The sequence below is a fragment of the Oryx dammah genome, unplaced genomic scaffold (assembly GCF_014754425.2).
Source record: "Oryx dammah isolate SB20612 unplaced genomic scaffold, SCBI_Odam_1.1 HiC_scaffold_2, whole genome shotgun sequence".
Taxonomy (NCBI): Eukaryota; Metazoa; Chordata; class Mammalia; order Artiodactyla; family Bovidae; genus Oryx; species Oryx dammah.
Genome location: NW_024070186.1, coordinates 190967167 through 190984346, shown reverse-complemented (window position 1 = coordinate 190984346; position 17180 = coordinate 190967167). Strand labels below are relative to the sequence as shown.

The window sequence follows — 17180 nt, the reverse complement described above, 5'->3', positions numbered from 1 at the left end:
TAGTCCTGGGGACTGCAGAGTCGGATATGCCTTAGCGACTAAACAGCAGGAGCTTTATTACCTGTGTAATTCTCCCTCTGCTGTCAGTGGCTTGCCCAAGGCCTGGTAGCCAGGGGAGGCTGCTGGAGCCTTGAGGCCCCCTGCTGCCTTCTGATCAGAGCTCCTTCCTGGGCTACTCATTCCAGCCCTCCCTTCTCTCCCCGGTGGCCTGGGGAACCGGGTGAGGGGTGAGGTCTCTACCCTCCATGATCTGGGTTCTAGCACCATGTCTTTCCAAGGCCTCAGGCCATCTCTGCCTTGTGACCTCGTGGCCACGGAATCACTGTGCCCTACGCGGCATATCCCCCCAGCCCCTGCCCGCAGACCACCTCCCTCTTCCAGCTACTGTCTCCAGCAGGGAGAGTTCAAAATGTCATTTGTCTTCTACTTCCCTCCCGCTTTTCCTTCCCACCGCATGAGTACAGGATGCCATGGAACTAACCACGTAGCTGGAGGAGAGACGGGGGTGGGGGGCCCCAGGTGCAGGTAGAGGAGCCAGCTGTGGGGAGCTCCCCAGATTCTGTGTGAGGGTGGTGATGCCCTGAATGTAGCCATCTGGGGAGATGACCTTGCCTGTTTCCCAGAGCAGCTGTAACAATGCACCCCAAACTGGGTGGCTTCAAACAACAGACATGGAGACGTCCCTGGCAGTCCAGTGGTTAAGAGGTCGCTTTCCAATGTAGCGGGTACAGGTTCGATCCCTGGTCTGGAAGCTAAGATTCCACATGCCTCATGGCCAAAAAACCAAAACATAAGACAGAAACAAAATTGTAACAAATTCAATAAATACTTAAACAAACAAAAAAAAAACCCAGACGTTTATTCTTTCACAGTCCTGGAGGCCGGAAGTCTGAAATCAAGGCATCCAGGGGCCTGTGCTGCCCTTGAGAGTTCTAGGGAGGAACACTTTCTCCCCTCTTTTCAGCTTCTAGTGGTTCCTAGCAGTCTTTGGCGCCCATGGCTGGGAGACACGTTGACCCAGACTCTACCTCCGTCAGGCCGTTTTCTCCCTGTGGGGTCTCTGTGTAGCTTCACCTTTATGGGGAAGCCAGCTGTTGAGTTTAGGCCCCACCTGAATCCCATATGACCTCATCATGTCACATTCACAGGTACAAGTCAGGGCTACGGTTAGGACTTCAACATATTTGAGGGGACCCGCAAATCCCATGGACGGAGGAGCCTGGTAAGCTGCAGTCCACGCGTTAGGAGTAGAACATGACTGAGCGACTTCACTTTCACTTTTCACTTTCATGCATTGGAGAAGGAAATGGCAACCCACTCCAGGGTTCTTGCCTGGAGAATCCCAGGGATGGGGGACCCCTGTGGGCTGTGGAGTCGCGAAGAGTTGGCTACGACTGAAGCGACTTAGCAGCAGCAGCAGCAGCAGCATCAACTATAGGGTAAGGGAATTAGAGAAGGTGAAGTGCAGAGAAAGAATGAGACTGGCACTTTACAGGAATAGATCACCTTTAATGAGGCGAGAAGGGGCAGCAGTCAGGTTAGTGGGCTGCTGCGCCAAGAGGAGAGCAGGTATATATGGAAAACATATATATGCGGAGATACATTGTTTTGAGGGGTCTGTTTCTCATCAAGATTATTTTTGATTAGTTAGCTTTCAACAACTGGGGCAAGGAATTCCTGAGACCGGCTGGAGACTGGGATCCGCTGGGGGCTGAACGTAATCAATCTTAATGTCCATTCCTTTCTTTGGGGGAGAAAGTTCTTTATTCTGTATAGAATGGTGGGGAGGACCTGAAGGGGAGCTTTAACTCCAGGCTATTTTGAGCCGTGTAGCTTTTCTTCACCAATGGAACCCACAACCCTGACCACAGAGAGTGCAGGTTGGCGTGGAAAGCCTCTAGGTAAGATTTGTGAGTTCAGAATGTCGTGTCTATGTTTTTACGTGACTGAGTTGGGTGTGTGTGTGTGTGTGTGCGTGTGTGTGTGCTTTGTGTCCCAAACGCCCCAAGCCCTGTCCAGTGTTGCCTCTGTGGGTAGCCCACCTGGTCCTTGGCTCCAGGGATGCTGTAGCCAGGCCCCTAGGAGGAGGAGTCCATCAAGGAAGTAGCCTTGGGGTGTTTAAGCAGACTAGGACGGGCCACCTTTCATGGGGGAGGAGCTCCAGGCTCAGAACGAACAAGATCCTGGGTGGCATGGGACCTGGAGATGGTGTGGCGGTGCCGAGCTTCGAGTCCAGGTGGGGGACTCGCTGCCTCTGGCTGTGGGCAGTTATCCAGGCAGAGATGCTCTGAGCAGAGCCCTGAGGGCACCCTGGGATGCAGGCCAGGGGAGGGGCCCCTGCAGGTCTCAGGAGCCAACTCCATCCTTCTCCATCCCCTAGTTCCTCACTTGGGGGAACCTCATCCTACAGGACTTTCCAACCCAATCCTGGGCCCTCCCCCACCCTGCCACCTGCGGGAGGGCAGACGCCTTCCGGCAAGGCAAGAGCACTGGACTCTGGGTGGGAGAGCTGTGTGCACATGCTTGGCCACTCACTTGCTGTGGCCCCAGGAAGTCACTTTGCCTTCTAGGTTCCATTTCTGTCTGTCCCACCCCTCAGCCAGGGCCTCAGGCTGGGCACCCATCACTTCCAGCTCTTTCCTAGCTGCATACAGCCTCTGCCCTGCCGACCTCCCTTCCCATTTCTGCTCACACTGTCACCCTCCGTCCTGCCTGGTTAACTCCCCTCCACTGCCCTCCCCCACCGCACCCCGTCCCGGCCAGGTGGGCGCACCTCGCCTCTGTACCTGGCTCTTCTCCCACTCCACAGAGCACGTCTCCCGCAACAGACTGGGCATACTGAAGCCTGGTCTCCTCCTTTTCCTTCTTTATGTCCCCAGAGCCGAGCACAGGCCTGGAGCTCTTGTTCCCCGCAAGCGAAGTGCAGTGAAGTCGCTCAGTAGTGTCCGACTCTTTGCGACCCCATGGACGGTAGCCTATCAGGCTCCGCCATCCATGGGATTTTCCAGGCAAGAATACTGGAGTGGGCTGCCATCTCCTTCTCCAGGGGATCTTCCCAACCCAGGGATCGAACCTGGGTCTCTTGCATTGCAGACAGACGCTTTTATCGTCTGAGCCACCAGCTGCCCACAAAGCGCTTGTTAAATGAAGGAATGAACCAGCAGGCATCTGAAGGAGCCGGGCCTCTCAGAGCTGGGTGTCCATGCCTCTCTTCCAGACCTTATCTGGAAGGTCACATTTATGCACAGAGCTGGATCCCCGGCCCCACCCCAGATGGGGCTCCTCCAAGGACGGAAGCACACCGTCTTCCTCCTGTAGTCCCAGCACCAGCCCCGGGGAAAGATTTCAGAGGTGGCCAAGGGGCTGCTTCTCTGCTGCCCCCTGCTGACGAAGAGGGGGAACTGGAGGACATCTGGAAGCTTCTCGGGCTATCAGTGGGTCCATCCTAGCCTGGGGACAGGAGAGCGGTTTCTATCATGCGGGGGAACAATGGCCTTCCCTTTGCCTGGTGGTCTGTGTTCTTCATGCGCCTAACAATAGCAAGAGGACCTAGTTAGGGCTTTCCCCCTTCCCTCCTTCCCAGGGCCACCCCGCCCCCATGGAAGGATGTGTGGTTGGTATCCGACTGACCCCCAGATCTCCAGGCTGGTCTGGGGGCCTCTTCTGAGGCCTGAACAGCGTCACTGAATTACAATTTTTCAATTGTCTACTCTCCCCCACTCCCAGGTTGAGATCCCCAAGAGTAGGGCATCCCGGTTCATTTACTTGGTCAACAGATCTTCATTTTGTGTCAGCCCCGTTTTGGGGGTTTTCCGCCCTCACGGAACTCACCTCTGTCTTGTCTTGAGGCCCAGCCCAAGGCTTGGCACACACGCACAGAAGCGGACGCACAGAAGCGGGTGCACGTGGATGATTCAAAAGGCAAGTGGGGGAGGGCTTTGGGATCCCCTCTACAAGTGCCCCCGCTCTGGTCCAGGCTGCGTGCTGCGCCCCAAGCAAAGCCCAGGGGAACAGGCGAAGAGCCAATTTCAGAGCGGCGGTTGCAGCAGAGGACGGGCTGCTGTAGGCTGCTCTGCCAGACCCACCCCACCTCCCAGGAAGCTGGTTAAGGAAACCAGTGGTAGAGGAGACGATGGGACAGAATGACCTCAGATGACACTCACAGCCCTGCTACTTGGGGTCATGTGAGGGTCCTTGAGTCTGGCCATCCACAAGGCAGGCTGCCAGCCTCTACAGCTCTGGCCGATCCAACCGGGAGGGCCAGATATGAAGGAGGTGATGGTAGCACGCTGAAAGGTAGGTGGCCTCCTCCCCTGCTTCTGGGCACAGGCCTGGGACTGGAGTCTGCAGCGGAGGGATGGTGACTAGGGGACACCCAGCAGCCCGCCCTCACCAAGTCACCCTATGGGAAAGGTACGGGCGTGGTGGGATGTGCCAGGCTCTTGGGGACTGCAGCCAAGTCTCAGCCGCAGTCTGGACTCCTTGGCTGGTGAATCCTGTTCACAATCCTCAGGAGCCACCCTCTAGGCTTCGTCCCCGCTCCCCGGCCAGTGCAGGCCATTCACAGCCCTGACCACTGCTGCAGATCTGTGGGTGTGTCTTATCCATTTCTAAGTCCCAGGCCTCTCCAAAAAGCCAGCCCAAGGTGGCCATCCAGCTCCGGGAATACACAAAGGCCACGTGTTACGGTGTTTGTCAGGACACCTGCACCAGGAGTGTTTCCTCAACGTGAGCCCACCTGAAGGAGTCCAGCCGACAGCTGATCAGAAGCTATGAGCTCCTCCGGGCCTGAGCAGGTGCCTGTTGGCTCAGTCACCTTCCTGTCCTGTCCTGCCCTGCCTCGAGGGGAGCTGATCCCTGCAGACCACATTTCCTGGGCTTACTTGCCAACAGCTTCATGGTTAATTTAGCCCACGGGATCTCCTGCTGGGAGATCAGGAGACAGGCAGAGAGGCCAGGGCTCTCCTCCCCACCTCTTGCTTCTGACAGTCGCCGCCAGCGCCCGTGTCTCTCCTCTGTATAAGGTCCCGCCTGGCAGCCCTTCTCACAGTGACCCAGCCTGGAGCGTGGGGACCACCACTGTGGCGCTCTGCCGTCCACCCATCTCAGGGTCGCCGGACCTTCCCGTTTGCCCTTTCAGCTCTCCAGGGAGCCTCGTTATCTCCTGCCCCATTTCACATCCCCGCTGGGGCATCATCTGCCCGGCTGGACCTGGCTGCAGTTCTCTTTGCTGCCCTCTGTACTCCCCGATCACAAAGACAGAGCACGCCAAGGGCAGGCTGGAGGCAGTTTCTTTATACAAATGTAACCAATGCGACGGACCCGTCAACATACTGCTGGGGCGCACGCAGGCCCGTCTCACCACACCTGGGGCAGAAGTCTGGGTGGTGGGGGTGTCACTGCAGGGGAGGAACACTGCACAGGCCTGGGGACGGGCGGGCACACCAGCAGGGAGCTCCCGAAGGGCACGCACGGACACACGGACATTGGATAACCAAGAGCACTACGTGCAAGGCCAGGAAGGAGCAGAGAGCTGGGATGAGCCGCTGACAACCGATCCCCCTTCCCCGAGGCTTCTTTGGGGTAGGGAAGTGGGTGGGAGGGGCCTGGGCCTGAAGCCAAGCGCCCCAGCTGTGCCACGAGAGCCACGTGTCCTGACTGGGCGCCCTGCTTTCTGCATCTGGGAAGTGGGGACCACTGTACTTCACGAAGCTGTCATGAGGATAAAGGAGATGAACAGGGACACATATCAAAATACTCAACACAGAGCGTGGCACATAGAGAGAGGTATCCAATAAATAAACTTCATGTCAAGAAAATCTCAGCTCAGAGAGGCCCTTTTTGAGAAGGCCAGGAGGGGAGATCGCGTCCCTGGAAACTTTCTCAGGGCATCAGGACCCTTGAGCACTCCTTGGAGCCTGTGGCCGCTGGAGTGGCCAGGGCCCCAGAATACACGGTGCCGGGGCAGTTGAGGGGGGCGGGGGGCTGGACTCCCAGGGAGGCACCCGCGGAAGCTGGGTAGACACCCGAGGAGTTGGGGGTTGTGCCAAAATGATTCTGCACGTAGCACAGGCCGGAGGCAGGCTGGTATGGAGGCAGGCTGGGCATGTGCCCAGGAGCACACGATGGCCAGGCCGCCAGTTTCTGGCCACTGGCGTGCTGCATCTGGGCGGCAGGGTGATTTGGGGTCAGGTGAGGGTGGCCGCTCTGCGTGGGGTAGGAGCCGGGCACAGGGTTCGGCCTGGAAAGGAATAAGAGAGAAGATGGGTGCTGAGCTTAGTCATGCCGGGGAACACAGCACCTCGAAATGTCGATCCGCAGGAGAAAGGCCTGGGCTCGCTGCACTGCCTTCTATTACAACATGCTGTGGACGGGCATTTCCTGTAACCAGCTGTAAAAGTGCTACAAGGGGAGAAAGAGTCATATCAACTGAACGGAAAACAGATGCCCAGAGCGGGCAGGGACCACTCACGGCCCTGCAGTAAGCCAGCAGGATGAGGGGCGACGGACCCATGGCTGAGACCCCTTGAGGTGTAAGGGCAGTCTGCAAGTTGGATGGAGCTGGGGGTGGAATCACGGTAGTTAGTGTCTTCCGTGGCTGGCCTAGCGATTCAACCAAAGAGAACAGGTCCACTCCTGTGGGAGGTCGGCGGGGAAGGCGCCTCGTCTGCTGGCAGATGGTCTACCCGTGACGGCAGGAAAGAAGGCTTATAGCTCAAAGTCCTGGCAGGCAGGAACAGACATGACAAATGCGGGGAGCTGTCTGTGCCAAGGTCAAAGACCCTACCACAGACACAGGGGACTGGGACTACAAAGGAAGGCACGCTCTAAGGGATTTAGCCTGTGAACTTTTGCGGAGATTTCTCAATACAAAGGACGAACGTCAACACCACTGACACCTGTGTTGCTGCTGCTGCCGCCAAGTCGCTTCCGTCGTGTCCGACTCTGTGCGACCCCGGAGACGACAGCCCACCAGGCTCCCCGATCCCTGGGATCCTCCAGGCAAGAACACTGGAGTGGGCTGCCATTTCCTTCTCCAATGCATGGAAGTGAAAAGTGATAAAGTGAAGCCGCTCAGTTGTGTCTGACTCTTAGCGACCCCATGGACTGCAGCCTACCAGGCTCCTCCATTCATGGATTTTCCAGGCAAGAGTACTGGAGTGGGTTGCCATTGCCTGTGTTAGGTAATGATTAAACCTTGATACACTTCAGTCCAAACCTAGGCTTATAAACCAACTGAAGTACAGACGCACGACATTTAGTAGCACTTTCAGAATTTTAAAAATGCAAGGCTCTGGCCTATAAGAAGCTTGATAAGAGCCTCCCAGGGAAACAAAGCTGTCCAGGACTGATGCCAAAACCAACACATGCGTCAACGCTGCCCGTGTCCTGTTGTTGGGTCATCAGAAACATCATGTTCTGTTCTGGGTGCCTGCAACAGGCCAGGATGATACGGGTGAGACACTATGCCATGTGGGTCACCACATTCCCAGCCAGGTCTGCACGTTATGGGGAAGCAGGATCACTGGGCACCACGGGTGTCACAGTTACAGAGAAGTGAGTGTGATCCAGCGTGCAAGACTGTCCCCACCGGGGGCTGCCTTGTAGATCGAGGCCCCAGCTGCCGGGGTCAACATAGTCAGCCGTCTTAGAGGGGCTTCCTTTACGGAGCGCGGCTGAGGAGTTTGCAAACGAGGACCCCTGAGTTCTCTCTGAACTGAACTTAGAACTAAGTTCTCTCTAGATTCTGTGAGAACAGCAATTAAGAACCAAAAAGCTATACAATACAGCTAATTCTAAATGTAAACACCTCCCGCCTGTTGTTGTTGCCATTCAGTTACTCAGTCGTGTCAGACTCTTCGCGACCCCACGCACTGCAGCACACCAGGCCTCCCTGTCCTTCACCACCTCCCAGGGCTTGCTCAAACTCATGTCCATTGAGCTGGGAACGCCATCCAACCATCTGATGATCTGTTGTCTCCTTTTCCTCCTGCCCTCAATCTTTCCCAGCATCAGGGTCCTTCCAAAAAGCTAAAATACAGCTAATTCTAAACGTCAACACCTCCCACCCACTGAGACTCCAGGAGTTACTTGCCTGAAATAAAATGAGTGTGCATTTCTATTTTTCCCAGTACCCGTCCCTGCCTTTAAGAAATGGTCAGAGCTGGGACTTCCCCAGCAAGGTCCAGTGGTTAGGACTTGGCACTCTCACTGAGGAGGCCCCAAGTTTGATCCCTGGTTCAGGGAGGGGGGTTAAGATCCAACAAGCCACACAGCGTGGCCAAAAAAAAAAAAGAGAAAAGAAAAGAGAATGGTCAGAGGGCTCTGAGCCACTGAAGGCTGAGAGTCCGCCTCCTAAAATAAACTACAAGGAACAGCTTCTGATTCAACCAAGATCCTGCCTCTAGGCCAGCATAGGGGACAAGATGGACTCCACAGCTGGCTCAAGGCAGAAATGGCCCACTGACAAAGCACTCTGACTTTGCAGTGAACTCTTTCTCTGGGAGGGAAACCTCCATCAGGAACTCTCAGCATCGACAGAAACCAGTGAAGGCCATCCGAGGCTGGCAGTGTGTGTGCAGGAGGGACAGAAAGTGAGCAGGACCCGGAAGCAGGAGCCCCTGGCTCTCGACTGGGCGCTTCTGACTCTGTGTTACCTGGATAAAGACGTTTGTCCCCTTTGGGCCTCCTCTCTGACAGGAGGGAGGGAGGCTACGTGAGAGCTCCACTGAGAGTTAACGCACCTGGACTGGAAAACAGTAAATGAACTTCCCCTTGTCCCGCCAGGTGGCCAAGAACACCCTGAGGTTCGGGCCACGCCACCTCCTAAGCCTCCCAGTCAGTCAGGTGGATCGCGCGTCTGCCAGCGTCACCTGCCGGAGCCCAATCCCAGCCTCACAGAAGGCTTGTCAGTGCTGAGGGCTGGTGATGCCACTGATGGGGCTGCAAGTCCCTCAGGATTATGTGCAAGCGCTTCAAATGCCTCCTATTGAATGCTCTTCCTGCTTGGACCCCACTTTGGAAGCAGCTGGGCAGAATCCAGGATGCTCGGGAGAAATCTGCGCACAGGTTTTGCTGGGTAGGCCCAGGCAACCCACACCCTCTTCCCTATTCCCCAGGACACCAGAAACCAGTCGCACCCTCTACAGCAAGGGTCCCCAGCCTCTGGGATCTGATGATCCGAGGTGGATCTGAGAGTAGAAAAAAAAGTGCACAAAAAATGTAATCGCTTGAGATACCCTGAAACCACCATTCCCTGCCTCCCCGACCCTACTCCTGGTTCGTGGAAAACCTGTCCTCCATGGAACTGGTCCCTGGTGCCAAAAAGGCTGGGGACTGCTCTTTTATAGGCCCTGGAGCTGCTTCAGGAATAAAGCACACACGGCGTTCTGTAACTTACTTTCGGCTTTGGGCTGCCCTCCTTTCGGCTGAAGAGCCGGAGATGTACTTGAACATCGAAATCCTCCTCATCAGGCTGAAGGGGAACTTCTGGTCGAGCTTCATGGCGACTTGCTCTGGGACGTCAAAGGAGAAGCAGTAGGTGAAGCCGTCTGGGGTTGGCGTATTAAGGAGAAGTGGAGAGAGCTGAAGGGAGGGGGCTGCACACTGCCCCTAGGACACAGGAGCCCACGCTGGCTCCACAGGGGGCCTGGGCTTATTCCGCCATCATCTCTGGACTGCAGCTTCAAGCTCAGGGGAAAAGAGTTTCTAGCCTCCGTACCTCGCAGCGAACACAACAAAGCAATAGGATAAGCAGACAAGTGCTGACAGCTTACCCATCCTCTCTCCTGGGCCCCTTGGGCTCCTGTAACGACCGTCAGAAGCCAGCACGCACCCCTCTCTCTCTAAGTGGGATGAAGCAGGTGGCTAGTCTAATACCCTCTGGGAGGTCTGACATCTTGTCCTTTGTCCCAGGTAGAAGGAGCGTTGCTTCAATGTGACCAAGTGGGCTTCCCGTGGGCCTCTGTGGCAGCCCGCCCCCCACACCGTCACCAGTTCCTAGAGAGGTGAGGTCATCCGACCTGCATCAGCCCGTCACTGCTGAGACAGCCAAAAAGAGTCAGCCTAATTGCCAGAATGTTTATGTAAGGAATAGAAGGCTTATTCTACGTTTTTAACCACTAATATTGTCAAAGTCTACCTTAAAAAATTTTTTTTCTTCTTCTTCTGAGAAAAAGACTAAGCCAAACAAAAACAAAGAAACCTGTTTCCTGGGAATACCTTTTTTTTTCCCCTGGGAATACCTTTCATGCAACACCTCTAGCTCATGGTCATTTCAGGATCCTCCAGTAAAAAAAAATTAGTCAAATGGGTTTGCACCTTGGAAAAAACCAACTGGCAGTGCTGAGCCATTGTATGGAAAGAGCTAGGGGGATCTCTTCCAGAAGAGAAAACTCTGGCATAAAGAAGGGAAGTGACCTGCCTGAGGCCACATGGTTCCAAATCTGAAGCTACCACACAGAATACCTGCCTGAACTCTACCAGCCTGAAGCCCCTGCCCCGACCCCCAACCTACAGTGTGGTTCACCCTTTGGCGTGTCAATGTTACGACATCAGCCCTCTAGGAAGGATACACGCGAGCCCAATTCCCAGGCCACAGACGTTACTGAGGAAAGAGGTCTGGGGAATGAGCCAGGAGGCACAGAGCAGGAGCCACGGCACCAGCAGCGAGGGCACCACCATGCCAAACACCAGGGCCCGCCTCATCCGAGAGCGGACGCAGTTGACTCCCAGCATGGCGAAAGCCACGGGGGTGAAACCGCGAGCGTCCTCCACCTCCCCAAGCTTTGACAGCGATGACACAGCTTCAAACGACAGGAAGATGATGGCGCAGATGACGGCGAAGACCACAGTGAAGAAGCAGTGGCGGACGGTGCCCACGGTTCTCTCAAAATTGCCAGCAAAGCGCCAGATGACGATGGCTCCGCAGAGCAAGGAGACGGGATTCTCGTAGACAAAGATGTAAGTCACGAGCCTGTAAACTGCAGAGGGAACCGAGTAAGAGGCCCGGTGGTGGCTTGCTCCAAAAAGGGAAAAGCCAGGTTACAACCCACCTAGGAAAACGGGGAGTAGCTGGCTCTCATTGCCAGGGAAAATCAGCCTGGAGCCAGTGGGATAAGCAGAGGGGAGCAACAGCGAAGGACCCAGGACTCAAAGTAGAGGCGGGGATGTCTAATCTTTGCTCTTTCCCAGACCTGGAGCAAGTCTTATCTGTGACTGGCTTCCACGTGGGGGAAAAAAAAATAACACTTTTTAGCATGGGATGGTCTTTTATAATTTGTAATGTGCTTTATAATCCTCTTTGAGGCTTTAATACTGACCTATCTCACCGGGCAGTTTGAGGGTTAATTAATTGTAACAGCTTCAGGTGGATTGAGTGGGTGTCACTTAACACTCTTTGTGCCCGTCTCCTCGGCTGTAATCCTGACCTCTCCTTCCATAGTGGCTGTTCAGAGGAAGAAAAAAGGGACCATGAATTATTGTGCACCTGTAAAGATGAGAAAACTATCACTAAGAATGTAGATACAGAACTCAGAAGTCTTTCTTGCAAGTGCTTATCCAGTCTTAGAGGTAGAGTGATGTTTGATATGCAATAAGACAGCAAAGAATCTTTTATTTTTCTAAAAGCAGTCCTCGCTTCTATATTTTTACATCCCTGCAGGCCAAAACACTAAACTGAAGGAGGGGGGTGATCAGTGAAGTGGCAGTAACATTGGATTTGGAAGCCTAAAGGAATCTTGGCTCTGTCACGTCTAGACTGGCCGAGTTCAGTCCAGACACAGGGCCCTGTCGGCTTCAATGTTCTTATTGTAAAATAAAATGGATACACTCAAGGCCCTCAAAGGTCTCTTACGTGTCTAATACTCACATTGTCCATGAATCCCACACTCAAGAGAAGCCGCAAAGTAAAAGAAAAAAAAAAAAGGGAGCTCAGTTTAGGCTGGCATTTTGCATCTGTCTCTGAAGACAGACATGCTGTGTATATCCAGGGTGAGGGTGAGGGGGACCACTTTTAGATCTGAGCAGGGAGGCAGGCTAAGAACCATATACCTCAGTCAGGCCATCTCTGTAAGGCTTCGTTATCTGAAGAGTATCGTCATTACTTGTTGAGTACTTTCAACACTGAAACCCCAAGGGTACATGTGAAAATTCTAGAAGCAATTCTATAGAATGTGGGGATTAGAAAGCCCAAGGTTCCAGTTCCAAAACGTCACACGATGCAAAGAACAATACGGGTTCCTGTGTCAACTCTATGACTCAAAAGCTCTATGAGTCTTCGCATTAAGCCTCAGTTTCATCTAAAGAATGGACAACAATAAAGCCCATGGGCAATAAAGCCTACAGTGATAATAGGTCATGGGATCACCGTGAGAATTAAGAGATTAATGCCTGTGAAAGTGCTTTGCAAAACAACAAGTCATACAAATCTCCCATTTTCCTCCCCAGAAAAGAATGGGGAAGAAACAGAGACTAAGAACATCTTTTATGAGCAGATATTTATAATTAATTGGTCTGCAAAATCTCTCCATCTCCCCAAGAAAACCAACACCTCTACCAAAGGTACAAGACACCCCACTCCCGCTATAAGCTGGGAATCGGGAGTCAGGATTAAGATAAAAACGAAGATGCAGAAGAAATTCTAAACCCCAGGAGGCCAGGATGCTTACAGAGGTGGCCACAGATACAGCTCAAGTGTCTTGAGAAGGTGGAAAAAAAAAAAATTTTTTTTTCCAGTAGGGGGTTGGGCCCTAAAATAGACGTAGGTGTGATTGTGACAAGGGAGAGAAAAATCCTCCTCGGCGAGCAAGCAGGGGGGAATGAATCCTAATTACTACAAATGGATATGGGAGCCTTGACCAGTACGATGGCGACAGGGACCGGAACAAATCTGGGTAGGGAAGGGTTACAAGGGATGACCAAGATGGAGCTCTGCACAAAGACGTGGAATATGGGGCTGGTCCTCCAGGTTGGGAGAATGATGCGGACGGAGATGGGGTGGCGTGGGTGCTGGGAGGCCGGAGCCCAGGGCCTGGCGAGGTCGGAGGAAAAAGGACTGGCACCCGGGACCCGGCCCCGCCCTGCTCACCTTGCCAGTTGCGCAGGGCCTCGGACCGCAGCGAGAGACCCGAGGGCGCCAGGGGCTGCTGCAGCAGGAACAGACGGGGCCCGGATACGAGCAGCGAGAGCAGCGCGGTGAAGAAGGTGGCGGATGGCACCTCGGGCCACAAGGACCAGCTCCGGTACCCGGGCTCCGAGACCGCCATGGCCGCCAAGGATCCCGCTTACCTACGCAGCTCTGGCTCGTCTTGAGCTCCTTCCGCCTCCCTGCGGCTGTCACCCCTGGCAACAGCGGTGGGGGTGGCCGGAAGCCCCGCCTCCCAGAGGCCCCGCCCCGTGCGGAGTTACCCAATCCAGTAACTCGTGCTGGCATGCCTCCCACGCGCGTAGGCCGTAGGGAGTCCAGCCAGTGATCTCTGGCTGCAGCACCTTTGGGAGCCGCTACGAGTCCCGTGTGGGAGCCGCTTGGGGGCGCCGGGTGGGGCGGCTCGAATTTTGGATTTCGTCATCTCAGCTCTAGCTACCGAATGAATATTGTGCCTTGCAGTTTACAGACCCTTCCATCTTTCTCTCTCTCTCTCTCACACACACAGCCTCCCTTATCTGTGTTTACCTTCATTAATACCAGTGAAGACACTAGGGTCTGGGTAATGCAGTTAGATGGCAAAGACAATTAGAACACAGGTTCCCGCCGTTGCTATGGCCTGGAATTGGCTACTGGCAAAGGGATTGGGGGCAGGAGGAGAAGGGGACGACAGAGGATGAGATGGCTGGATGGCATCACCAACTCGATGGACATGAGCTTGAGTGGACTCCGGGAGTTGGTGATGGACAGGGAGGCCTGGCGTGCTGCAATTCATGGGATCGCAAAGAATCGGACATGATTGAGCGACTGAACTGAAGTGAACTGACTGAAAGGCAGGTTTTGGTGCCTGGATTAAAGAAACAGGGTAGGAAAGGAAGGAGGACTTCCACGGAAGGCCCTGAAGTGTTGTCCAGTCGCTAAATTGTATCCGACACTGACTGACTCTTTGTGACCCCGTGGATTGCAGCATGCCAGGCTTCCTTGTCCTTCACTATCTCCTGGAGTTTGCTCAAATTCATGTGCATTGAGACAGTGATGTTATCTAACCATCTCATCCTCTGCCGCCCTCTTCTCCTTTTGCCTTCCATCTTTTCCAGCATCAGGATCTTTCCCAATGACCTGAAGTATTAGGGATGTAGTATAACAATAATAATAATCAAGGTCTGTTTTAGCCCTTAAAGTCTGAAAAGCACCTTCACCAGAGAAGAAAAGCACCTTCACCTTCACCAGTTGTTTACACAACTGAACTATTGTTTCCTCAATTACAGATGCTCCAGACTAGGACTAGGATCTGAATCCCTGTTTGCTAAGTGCTGACTTTCTTCCCTTTTCACTATTTCCCCCCAATATCCTGCCTACTGCTACATGTATATAAATTTGACTACTGAGAAATGAACAAATGTTTCATTCTCTGTGCTGGACTTTCAGATCTGTTCCCAGACCTAGTCTGCCCCCCTGTCAATGGTTCTTTCTGGCAATGTCTGTGTTCCCATGAACCTCAGGAAGGGAACCTGAGATTCTTTTCATCATTTGTGTTTAGTACTCAAAAATAACTGTAATTTTATGGCTATAAATATATAGCCATGGGACATATTTCAATGAATTCTGTGTCAGTTCAGTTCAATTCAGTCGCTCAGTCATTTCCGACTCTTTGAGACCCCTTGGACTGCAGCATGCCAGGCTTTCCTGTCCATCAGCAACTTCCGGAGCTTACTCAAATTCATGCCCATCGAGTCGGTGATGCCATCTAACCATCTCATCCTCTGTTGTCCCCTTCTCCTCCTGCCTTCAAATTTGCCCAGTATCAGGGTCTCTTCCAATGAGTCAGTTCTTCGCATCAGGTGGCCAACTTATTGAGTTTCAGTTTCAGGATCAGTACTTCCAATGAATATTCAGGACTGATTTCCTTTAGGATGGACTGGTTGGATCTCCTTGCAGGCCAAGGGACTCTCAAGAGTCTTCTCCAACACCACAGTTCAAAAGCATCAATTCTTCGGTGCTCAGCAAGTCCAACTCTCACATTCATACATGACTACTGGAAAAACCATAGCTTTGACTAGACAGACCTTTGTTGGTAAAGTAATATCTCTGTTTTTTAATATGCTGTCTAGATTGGTCATAACTTTTCTTCCAAGGAACAACCATCTTTTAATTTCATGGCTGCAGTCACCATCTCCAGTGATTTTGGAGCCCAAGAAAACAAAGCCTGTCACTGTTTCCATTGTTTCCCCATCTATTTGCCATGAAGCGATGGGACCAGATGCCATGATCTTAGTTTTCTGAATGTTGAATTTTAAGCCAACTTTTTCACTCTTCTCTTTCACTTTCATCAAGAGGCTCTTTAGTTCTTCTTCGCTTTCTGCCACAAGGGTGGTGTCGTCTGCAAATCTGAGGTTATTGATATTTCTCCCGGCAATCTTGATTCCAGCTTGTGCTTCATCCAGCCTGGCATTTGGCATGATGTATTCTGCATAAAAGTTAAATAAGCAGGGTGACAATATACAGCCTTGATGTACTCCTTTCCCGATTTGGAACCAGTCTGTTGTTCCATGTCTAGTTCTAACTGTTGCTTCTTGACCTTCATACAGATACCTCATGAGGCAGGTCATGTGGTCTCATATTCCCATCTCTTGAAGAATTCTCCAGCTTGTTGTGATCCACACAGTCAAAGGCTTTGGTGTAGTGAATAAAGCAGAAGCAGATGTTTTTCTGGAACTCTCGTGCCTTATCAATGATCCAGCGGATGTTGGCAATTTCATCTGTGGTTCCTCTGCCTTTTCTAAATCCAGCTTCAACATCTGGAAGTTCACGTTCTGTTGAAGCCTGGCTTGGAGAATTTTGAGCATTACTTTTCTAGTGTGTGAAATGAGTGCAATTGTGCAGTCATCTGAACATTCTTTGGCATTGCCTTTCTTTGGAATTGGAATGAAAACAGACCTTTTCCATGCTGTGTAGATTTAAACTAATGCTGCTCATGACGCAGCAGGGGGTGTGAAAATGAAGGTTTTACTCAACAGGAAGCAGCATATGACTCCAAAGTGCGGTGGAGCAGCTAAAAATAGCGAGTGGGGAGTTGGGCTGCTGGAACCAGAGTCTGGGCCTTGGAAAGAGGAAGGGAATGGTGGTCCCATTTCCTCTGTGCCACTCCAGGAGTTCTGGGTCTACTTTCAGACATATATTTTGGAAAAGGAGGTAGAAAAATTAGGGCTTGTCCAACAACAAGTGACTAGGATGGGGAGGGAAAGGGGGACTTCAAATCCTATTTGATGAGGGACAATTAAAGAGATCAGAGAGACTTGCCTGAGAAAGCTTCAGAGGTCCTGACCACTGACTGACCATGTGAAAGGCTTTCCTGGAGGTGAGGGAGTAGACTTACCCTGTGTTACTCCAGGGGGGAGACCTGGGGATGAAAGGTGGAAAACGATAGGGCGACACACTGGGCTTATGAAAGAGACAAATTGCAGTCAATGGGGAGTCGGACACAGCTTAGCAACTGAACAACAACCCCAGTAAATGGCAAGTGTCTCAACCCTCTATATGCATTTGTTTGTTTATGGAGTCTTAGAACTGAGGGTCCAGAAAAAATTCTAAAGGCATCTAGTTCCATCTCCAACCTGACGTTTGAATCAGTTCAATAGGCTCCTCAAGTCCCCAGATTGCCTCTGCTTGCACACTTCCAGTCATGGAGAGCTCACTATCAACTAAGGCACCTCATGCCATAGATGGACAACCCAAATTGTCAGCAAATTGCAGTCCATGGGGTCACAAAGAGTCGGACATGACTGGGTGACTGAATTGAACGTTCAGTTCAGTCACTCAGTCATGTCTGACTCTTTGTGACCCCATGAATCAGAGCATGCCAGGCCTCCCTGTCCATCACCAACTCCCAGAGTTCACTCAGATTCACATTCATCGAGTCAGTGATGCCATCCAGCCATCTCATCCTCGGTCGTCCCCTTCTCCTCCTGCCCCCAATCCCTCCCAGCATCAGAGTCTTTTCCAATGAGTCAGCTCTTCTCATGAGGTGGCCAAAGTA

At 52.7% G+C, this 17180-nt stretch overlaps 1 protein-coding gene across 10 annotated transcripts; it reads right to left on the bottom strand.

Moving 5' to 3' along the window:
- Positions 1-5274: 5274 nt before the first annotated feature.
- On the bottom strand, positions 5275-13390 carry RHBDD2 (rhomboid domain containing 2). 10 transcript variants are annotated; one of them, XM_040261586.1, is made up of 8 exons: positions 13088-13148; positions 12052-12123; positions 11870-11888; positions 11322-11446; positions 11055-11217; positions 10575-10982; positions 9401-9551; positions 5275-6241 (listed from the first exon to the last, which is right to left on the bottom strand). In XM_040261586.1, the coding sequence occupies exons 6-8, from the start codon at positions 10735-10737 to the stop codon at positions 5884-5886; spliced, it is 672 nt and encodes a 223-aa protein (XP_040117520.1). In that variant the 5' UTR covers positions 10738-10982; positions 11055-11217; positions 11322-11446; positions 11870-11888; positions 12052-12123; positions 13088-13148; the 3' UTR covers positions 5275-5883. The 10 variants fall into 10 exon arrangements, with proteins under 10 accessions (XP_040117520.1, XP_040117475.1, XP_040117500.1 ...); XM_040261541.1 differs by having other exon boundaries at positions 11870-12123; positions 13088-13330; XM_040261566.1 differs by having other exon boundaries at positions 11055-11221; positions 11870-12123; positions 13088-13309.
- Between the last annotated feature and the right edge of the window lie 3790 nt (positions 13391-17180).

What these genes read in the sequence shown, in the direction of transcription:
- RHBDD2 (XM_040261522.1), bottom strand. Translation starts at nt 13,265, where the DNA reads ATGGCGGTCTCGGAGCCCGGGTACCGGAGCTGGTCCTTGTGGCCCGAG. An exon ending in GGCCCTGCGCAACTGGCAAG is followed by an intron (nt 10,983 to 13,087) that starts GTGAGCAGGGCG and finishes TTCCCTCTGCAG; the next exon opens with TTTACAGGCTCGTGACTTAC. An exon ending in AGGGCAGCCCAAAGCCGAAA is followed by an intron (nt 6,242 to 9,400) that starts GTAAGTTACAGA and finishes ATTCCTTTCCAG; the next exon opens with GCCGAACCCTGTGCCCGGCT.